Source organism: Puma concolor, chromosome A1 (assembly GCF_028749965.1).
Source record: "Puma concolor isolate L17-30 chromosome A1, mPumCon1.1.hap2, whole genome shotgun sequence".
In the NCBI taxonomy this organism is placed as follows: Eukaryota; Metazoa; Chordata; class Mammalia; order Carnivora; family Felidae; genus Puma; species Puma concolor.
In genome coordinates, this window is record NC_141667.1 from 348,976 (window position 1) to 358,266 (window position 9,291).

Sequence of the window (9,291 nt, forward strand, 5' to 3'; positions counted from 1 at the left end):
AGGGAGGCGGCCGGCCGGTGGGTGGGCACCCGGGGAACCCAGTGCTGCCCGCCCTCCAGGCATCCAAACCCCAGGTTCAAATTCTGTCGCAGGCTGTCCCCAGAGCCCATGACGCTCCAGCTGGCTGAAAAGGTCAGAGCCCAAGGCCCTGGAGAGCCCTCTCCCCTCTCCTGCCCCTCCCCACTCCCAAATCCCAGCCTCCCGCTGATCCCTGGGGCGGTGTCCTCTCCCCTGACTCCGCCCAGTCAGTTACCTGCGGTGCGTCCACCGCCTCCCCAGACCCTCCCTGCCTGTGCCCAACGCGTCGAAACTTTGGTCCCCATGAGCTTTTAAGAAGCTGACCTTCCTGTCACCTTGGCCGGGAGCGACCAGCAGCCCCCCCTCTGCTGGCTCACTGAAGCGAGTTATGAGAAATCCCACAGACCAGGGGTTTGGGAGGAGAAGCACTGTCAACGGAAAAATCGCTCCTGCAAATGGGATTTTGCCGGGTTGAATCTCCAGCGGCCCCACTTTCCTTTGCCCTGGGAGCCGCCTATCACCCCAGGGCTGATGGCAAGAGCTCACGCTGCCTCCCCGCACGAAACAGCTGGACGAGCCCGACACACACAACCCCTGGCCGAGGGAGCTCGCGGATCCAGGCCGGGCTGCGGCACAAGGGAGCCCCTACCGCGACACCCCAGGACCCGGGGCTGCGCGCGCCTGGCGGGGATCAGGTCGCTCTCGGCGACCAGCGTGGCCGCTGCGGGCCCGGCCAGGCTCGCGGTCCCCGCCTCGCCCCGCCTGACCCGCGGGCCTGCCTACGTGGGGCCGACGGGGCGCTCCCCAGGCCCGACCGCGGGGTGGCTGCCGCTAGGCCAGGGAGACTGCGGAGCCGGCGCAGGAGCGCGAACGCGGGAGCACAGCTCTGTACTCGCGGGCGGGGTCGCCTAGACAGCCCCCCGCCCCGCCCCACCCGGCGACCCTGCGGGGACAAGCGCGGGAGGAAGTCGCGTCGGGGCCGAGACCCCCGGCTTCTTACCGATCTTGGCCAGGCTGGCCACGAGGATCCACAGCGCGATGATGTACGGGTCCTTGACGTGGTGCCACTTGAAGCTGACCACCTGAAAGCCTTGGCTCGCGCCCCCAGACTGCTCCTCGACGCCCCGCACCCGCGGCAGCGCGCCCAGCGCCAGCAGCAGAGCCAGCAGCAGCCCGCACCTGGGGCCTGGAACCCCGCGCCCCGACATCGCCGCCACCGTTCAGCACCCGTTCCGGACGCGCATGTCGTGTGGGTCCTGCTGCTCCCGGGCGGGTGGACGTGCGGGGCGCGCCCCCCGCCCCCTCCAGGGACTCTCTCAGGGCGGCGCGGAGCCAAGCGCTCGCCGGGTGCGGGCTCCTGTCCCGGTCCCCGCCCGCCACGGTGGCCTTTAATCCAGCAGCCCCCTCCCGCCCCGGGGCGGGGCCTTCCCGCCCCCGCTGCGCGCACGCGAGCACGGACACCGTCGCACGCTCCTGGCACGCCAGCCCAGCCTGCACACGCCCACCCGGGTCCGACTGGTCTCCCTAACCTCCTCTCCGTACTCCCGCGCGCGGGGCCCCTCTATTTCCCTCCTCTATGGCCAGCGCGCCTCCCCGTTCCACCCTGTCCCTGTCCAGGGGCTGGAGGGCGCGGGCCGGGAGGTCCAGGCGCGCGACTCCGAGCAGCCGCCTCCCCGGAGCGGGGTGAGGTGGGGGTCGCGGCAGCGACCGGTCCCTGCGGGCTTGGCTGGGGGATTGGTGGGCTCCAGGTGTCTCGGGCGCCCCTCAGTGGCGTTAGCTCCGCTCCCAAGTTGCCTGGGGCAGCTGCGGGCACATTGGCCCCAAGCTTATCCAGAGATGCAGGGCCTGGGGCTTGTGGACCCCACTGGAGGCCCCAGGGTCCAGAAGGGGGCCAGGCGCAAGCCTTGAGCTATGTCTTCAATATGCACCTGCATTTCCTAACAGTTGGAACAAGGCGTCCGAAACCAGGTCCTCTCCCACCAAACCTGGGGTGGTGCCCGATCCAAGTGGTTCTGCCCTGCCCCCTGCATGGTGGCCCTGTTCCTTCCCCGAGGGACCCTCCACCCTGGCCCTCAGAGCCCAGCTGGGAGGCTCAGACCCCAATGCCCTTTCTACCTGAGGGCTTGGTCTCCAGTGGCAACTAGCCACAGCCCCCCCCCCCCCCCCCCCGCCTGAGCAGTAATCCGTGATGGCTTATATGGGCACCTCAGACTTGACCAGGCGAATGCCCCCCTTCTTCCCTTCCCCAGCCCACCCTGCGGCCTCAGCTCTGGGCGGCCCCTTCTTCCTGCTGTCCTGCCCCAGACCCAGGACGCAGGCCTGACTCCTTCAGTCTCTCAGTACACCTGTGGGCCCTGCCTTCAAAATACAAAGGAAGCCCAGCCACTGCTCAGCAAGCAGGTCCAGCCGCTACCGGGCTGCTGCAAAGGCCTCTTGCCTGTGCACCCTCCTCTTGCCTGCACCCCCTCCTCTTGCCTGCACCCCCCCACCTGCCTGCACCCCCACTTGCCTTCACCCCGCCACTTGCCTGCGCTCCCCCACCTGCCTGTGCCCCCCCACGTGCCTGCACCCCCCACCTGCCTGCACCCCCCCACTTGCCTGTGCCCTCCACCTGCCTGCACCCCCCCACTTGCCTGCACCCCCACTTGCCTTCACCCTGCCACTTGCCCGCGCCCCCCCAATTGCCTGCACCCCCCCACACTTGCCTGTGCGCCCCCCCCCCAACTTGCTCTGTCCTGCTCTCCTGTTGGAGCCTGCAGTTAAGCGGGAAGGCCCAGTCCTCCCAGGACTCAGGCCTCTCTCTGACCTCCAAGCTGCCCTCTTGGGCACCTCCCCTGGCACACCCCCTCTGCTTCCCAACGTCTTTGCTGCAATGTCACCTTCTCCTTTTCCCAGAGCTGATCTCTCAGCTCACGGTTGTGACATCCCAACTCCCCTCCCTCCCGGTCGTGTTCCTCTATGCCTTCCGACATCATCCATTCAGTCTGTTTGCTGATTGCCCATCCGTGGAGTGTCTGTTCCATGGGTGAGGGGCTCCACAAAGCCCACAAGGCTCATGGCTGCAGCCCCCCTTCCTGAAATAGTACCTGTCATACAGGAGCACTCAGGAGAAGTCGGGTGGGTGGGTGGACAGATGGGTGGGCTGATAGGCAGATGGACAGATGCATGCATCTTCTAATACCAGAATATATGTCCGGGTGCCCGGAGGCTTGAGCTGGACAGTGCTGAGCTGGGTGGCTTTATTCCTTGGGTCCTCTCCCCGGTTTCTGGCTGATGGGAGGTGGTCATCAGTAGTGTGGAAGAGAGAAAGTGCATTCAAATCATGCCCGACGGGGTGAATTGGCTGGACTGCTGAGCACAAAATGGGTGGGTGACTATTTGGGAAGATACAGCAGAGGGCTTCAGTCTTCACTGGGTGTCCTTTGAAGACTTTCCAGCTGTAAGGTCCTCTGCAGTAGCCCAGGGACCCTTGGTGGGGGAGGAGGGCCAGGGTCAAGGGGCAGGGGGAACCGACTGAACTGAGCACTTCATCTGTGATGGGAGCACGTGACTAGCTGCTAGGGTGGCCTTGTGTAGGGGGCTGAGGAGAGCTGGAGAGCTGTTCCCAGCTCACCCGTGTCTGTTTCTCTCCCCAGAAATCCTAAGCCTCCTGTCCCAGAGATAGTGCCAGCTGGACAAGATTGGGGTCACCCCTAGCCCAGACACCCTTCCCTGTTCTTTTCTCCAGGTTCTTGAGTGAAACCCTTAAGGAAGAATGTCCTCTTTGAAGATGGTGCCCTTGCATTCCACAGGAAGGCCAAATTCCCACCAGAACAGCATGTGCTATGATGCCTGATGACCCTCTGGCCACTCCACCCTCCGGGGTTTTCACCGAGAGCCTGTCCTAAGAGCTCATGGCAATTCTCCTGGGGTGGGGTGGCGGGGGGAGGGTGCTGCTTCTGAGATCCAGGAAGCGCTTCAAAGGGCAGGGTAGCTGAGCATTATCGTGTGGACTCATGGGTCCGGTGTGAGTGCCGGCGCTGGGGACTGTCCCTCAGATGGTGTGCTGCAGAGGTGGCCACAGGATGCCCAAGGACAAGGGCAGGAGAGGCCCGGTCAGAAGGAAGCAAGCCCCGGAAATGGTGCGACCTGACAGGGCTGTGTGGCGGGATCTGTGGGTGCTAGAGGGTGAACAGACCTGTGCTTCAGTTTCCTAAAAGGCTCTGGGGCAGCGGTGCCTGTGCCTGAGGATGGTGAGGACACCACGTGTCCATCGGTGCCCCCCCTCAGGTGCCCCCACGACCTCTCTGCCTCTGACTGAGGTGTGGTTTCAGACGGGGCTGCGGCACGCTAGGCTGCCGCCCACAGCGGGCAGAATCGTGAGTGCGCCTGTCAGAGTTGTGCCGTGCACAACGCACACAACAGCAAGGCCGAATGTGCCTGGGGCCCTGGGTCGCGGGGAGTGGCAGGGTGTCTGGGGCAGTGTCCTCAGGAACTTGCCTGCGTCTGACGTTCCGATAACCACCTTACTCACCATGGCCACGGGGCAGGCCTGCGTGCGGTGGCCGCCCTGCCCCCACCCTCCCGGCGGCCTGGGTCCCCTGCGGGCTTGCCCGCACGTGCACTGTCTTCGTTTGCTTGGGCCGCCAGGACAGAGCGCCGCGGAACGGGGACCTTAAACAACAGAAATCTATTTTTCTCACACTTCTGGAGGCTGTAAGTCCAAGAGCAAGGTTCGGCCCGAGTTCCAGTTCTGGTGACAGCCTCTTCCTGGCTTGTGGAGGGCTGTGTCCTCACAGGTCTTTCCCCAGAGCACAGGAGGGGAGGGAGAGAGGGGAAGGTCTCTCTCATCCTCTTCTTATAAGGCCACCAACCCTATTTGATTAGGCCCCACCCGTATGACTTCATTTAACCCTATTACCTCCCGAAGACCCATCTCCAAATACCATCACAGTGGGTGCTACACTTTAACTTATGAATTTGGGGGGGGGGGGGACACAGTTCAGTCCATGGCACCCACGGAAGGGCCATGGCCACACAACATGCTCGAAACAATTAAAATAATGCAAGTAGCCAGCCCCAAACCACCTGCATTCTACCTAAGCTTCTGGAGCAAATGAGCTTCGAAATTAAGAAATTAGAAGTGAGAAACGTCCCATCTAGTCCATCACAGTAATTTCAGGTTATGCTTTTCGTTCGTATGGTTTCTGAAAACATCTTGTGCACAAAGAAACCAAGGTTTAGGATCTGCTTATGCTTTTGCCGACGACACACACGAGGCGAAGCACTGTAAAGCTTCGCACACACTCCTCATCCCCCAAAGCTTATTTTCCAGCCCCAAGTGGTCACACGGCAGCTCTTCCCAAAGAGGGTCAGGAACACCGTGTAACCGCCTTCCAAGCCGGTAATTCTGCGGGGACTGCTCTTCATCTGTTTGCTGAGGACCTACTGTGTGCCAGGGCCCGTCTAGATGGAGCCGGCCCAAACCGTCACAACGGCATATTCATCGTTTCTTGTGTGATTGCTGCATTGAAATTGTGTTTCTCACAGATTGGGAGGAACCGGTCTTCTGTGGCCTGTCTGTCGAGACTCCGAGTGAGCCTCGGGTCTTTGTGACCTAGAGCCCAGCTTGCGGGTAAGGAGCGTCGGGGGAAACTGCAGGCTGGGATCTCGTCCCAAACAGCAGCTCCAACATTTCCACCTCGGCAGTGCGCCCAGGACACCGGTCCACTGATGGGGTTGTGCACCATGGGGTCAGCTGTGGTGAGGCTCCCGGGCCTGGGGTGACAGGTTGGGGGCAGGGCACTGCTGCAAGGTCCCAGCCACCCCCCACCCCCCCCCCCCCAGGGCCCCAGATCCCTGTCTCCCTTGGGATCCTGACCCCCATCAGAGACCCCATCAGCACCCCTGTTCCACACCCCCCTCCACACCACTGGCTTGGCCAAGTCGGGGAGCCTGGCCTGTCTTCCCCTGCCTTTGGGGACACCAGGGATCCTCTATGACAGTGGCTCTGGGGACTCCATTGCGTTCTTGCAGGAGCCTTTCCCCCCAACCACATCTGATCACTCCCTGGTCCCCCGCCTGCCCCCTCTGACCACTGACCTCACACGGACTCCGGCCATATCCCGGCATCCCCGGACACAGGTGACCCCCTTCATGGGGGCCCCCATCTCTGGGCCCCGTCTCTTACTCTGCAGGGTCTCAGGCTCCCCTCTCCTTTCTGGAAGCAAGACCTCCATTCTGGGAGGGATCCCAACATCCCCGTGCTGTCTCTAGGCTGTGACTTTCTCTTGGGACTACAGTGCCCCCTCCCGACAAACGGCCCTGGGACCCTGTGCCTCCTGCACAGACCCAGTGCAGACCACCCGCCTGAGCTCCTTTCTGGGGCCCCATAAAAACCCATCAGATGGGGTCACAGGCTCAGACCACCAGAGCCCGGTCACCAGTCCACCCCCCCAGGCCCTGCCAGCCAGGCCGAGAAACCCACGCCGTTCAGGCATAAGACTGGAGCCATCGTAAACACAAGGATTCACAACTGAACCCAGAAAGGTGTGGGGAAGGAAACAGGGACTTAGCAAGCTGAGCACATCAGGAAAGAAAGGGGGATTTGATATTGGAAAAGCCATTCCTGTAGCTCCTCTGTGAACAGACTGAAGAAGGAAGCTCAGGGATGTACCAGTGGAGGCAGAAAGAGCCTTCGGTAAAATTGAAAATCCTCCCACAACACACACAAGGAGGAAGTCTCAAACTGGTAAATAACTCCTGCGGACATGGGTAGTGCCCCCAGGTGCTGCCCAGCCACGCAGGGGTCTCCGTCAGGGACCCTTCCTCACTGTGCGTCCGGGCACGATGAAGGAAAGGGTCAGTCATGCACGTGTGGTTGTCTCCTACATGCGACACCCGCGACTCGGGGACGGATTACTGGAATTCATGAGTTAGGTTGGCAAGCTCACTGGCTTCAAAACCGGTCTGAAATCAGCTCTCTTTCTATACTCTGCAAGAAACTTTCCAGAAAATAAAAACTAAGTTAGAAACACTGTTACACAGCATCAAAAATATGAAGTACATAGGGGAAGAAATCCAACAAAAGATATTCAAGACACAGGAGAATTCTCCAGTGAATACTTTTCTAGGTGGAAGGAGTTTCAATTATGAATTTACCTTATTAAATGCACGGCCATTCAGACTTTCTGTTTCTTGCTGTATTCATTTTGGTGAATTTTATTTTCAAGGAATTTTCCCGTTTCACCTAAACTTCATGTTTGTCAAGTTCACGATATCCTTTTGTGTCTGTAATGTGCTGCTTCCCTGTTTGTGCCTCGCGCTGGTAATGGTTGTTTCGTTGTTGTTCACAGAACCAGGTTTGGGTTTTGCTGATTCTCTCTACTGTGTGTCTCTGTGTCATAGACGCCTTTTCCCCTCCTTTCATTCTTTGCTCTAATTTCGATGTTCTTCTGGCTTCCTGAACTGGAAGTCCTGGTCATTGGTTTTCAGTGTTTCTCTTTCTTAAATCATGACTTCTCCAAGAAGCTGTGAAGTCCCCTCTGACAAGCTTCTTGGTGCACCCGATGGTTGTAATATGTTGGGTTTGCCTTATTCAGTTCAAAATATTTTCCGCTTTCTGCTGCGATTTCCCCTTTGACGCGGGTCACTCAGAAGTGCTGTGCGTGCCAGCATTTGCCTCCGGAATGCTCGCAGGCTGCTGCTGTGATCTTTCTGCCATCGAGACCCGTGTCGCTCCGGCACGGCCAGGGAACGTGCATGGCTCCAACCCTTTTGCATTTCTCACGCCTGCTTTGCGACCTAGAGTCTGGGCTCTCACGGGGACTATTCCACGTGCCCGTGGTGAGGACGTGTGCTCTGGGGTTTCATATTTGCCCACTTGGCCAAACTGCTTCATGGCGTTCTTCGAATTTTCTACATCCTTACTGATTTCAGTAACAAAGAGATGTGTTAAAATCGTCATCTGTGCCGGTGGCTGTGTCGTCTCGGGTGTATTTGCTTTTGCTCTCTGTGATTTAGGCTGTGTTAACAGGATGGCTGTGTCTTCAGGCCGCACTGGCTCTTTGTCGTATGGAATGTCCCTGTTTATCTCAAAGACTCTTGCCTGATGTCTGCTGACATTCATACAGTGGTCCCAGTTTGCTTTCGGTCAGCACCTGACAGGTGCATCATTTTCCATTCTTTTGCTTTCAATCTATTCGTCTACTGAAAGTGTGTTTTTTGCTTTCTCATCAAGTGTGACAGGGTTTGTCTTCACGCGTCCTTTCTTAACTATTGCCCTGAGCTAGCCGGCATGCGGCCTGCAGCCTACAGACCTCGGCCTGGCAGGGCTCACTCTCCACCAGAGCAGCACACGGCTATCCCGCGGCAGGTGCAACGCTCCTGCCAGGGACGCGACTCCTGTGTGTCGACACTTACCCAGACTTTGCTCGAAGAAAAGTAAGCTTGCTCTGTACCCACGTCCTCCAATGTTTCCTTCTCCCTCGTCGGCCTTGTTAGTTTCCCCAAGTGTTCCTTTTACATTCACTCCCGTTCAGCAAATACTTATTTGGACTGAGTTCTGCATGTAGCGTAGACGTGCCTTCGAACTGCTCGGTCCACACGTGGAAAGGGGACCCTCGTGTGTAAACGCCGGGAAACGAGTCTTGAGCCTGGAGACACAGACGACCTCACAGTTTGGATCTCACCCACCTTCCCGAGATCCAAGTGTGCCCACCCCACTGCATCACTGCGTTGGAAGTCATTGTTCATGCAGAGTTCAGCAGCTGGTGTCCCTGGAGCGTCTCACACTTGACTGATCACCCAGGTCTTCTCCTTGGGCTCCCCGCCCAAGCCCAGGGGTCCCCGGGGCTCTGAGGTGTGTGCGGCGGCATACAGAGCCTTTGGATCTTGCCTCATCCTTGGATTTGCCCGCTTTGCAGGAGACTTGCTCTTGGCTCCCCTTCCAGTCCTGCAAGCCCACCCTCCCGAGTGCTAATTCACCCCTAAAGACAGCGCGGCAGTCCTTGCAGCTAGACCCCGAGGCTGAGAGCTGGCTGAGGACTCTGGGGCCCTGGAAACATCCAGGGGGTGGCAGAGCAGCTGGGCGCATGAGCGGGAGCAGGCAGCTGAGTGAGGGCTTCACCCTGCCGCCGGCGTGCACTGAGCCCGCTTCACCCCACCGCCCGTGTGCAGCAGGCCTTGGGGACTGGCCCACCCTCGCTGCGTGTAGATGCCCTTTGGCATGGTGTGGACAGTGCGTCCAGGGTTGCAGGGCTGTGCATGCCGGGAGTGGACGGCCCTCTGAACACA

At 59.7% G+C, this 9,291-nt stretch overlaps 1 protein-coding gene across 4 annotated transcripts in view; it reads right to left on the minus strand.

Annotated features, from left to right (window-relative positions):
- SLC9A3 (solute carrier family 9 member A3) overlaps positions 1 to 1,574 on the minus strand; it is a 43,527-nt gene extending 41,953 nt beyond the window's left edge. For 2 of the 4 annotated variants that reach the window (XM_086675050.1, XM_086675056.1), the window contains exon 1: positions 1,019 to 1,564. In XM_086675050.1, the coding sequence (XP_086531176.1) occupies positions 1,019 to 1,226 (208 nt within the window). In that variant the 5' untranslated portion in view covers positions 1,227 to 1,564. Of the gene's footprint in view, positions 1 to 1,018 lie in introns of all 4 variants that reach the window. The other 2 variants (XM_086675042.1, XM_086675033.1) reach the window with 2 other exon arrangements.
- Positions 1,575 to 9,291: the final 7,717 nt, after the last annotated feature.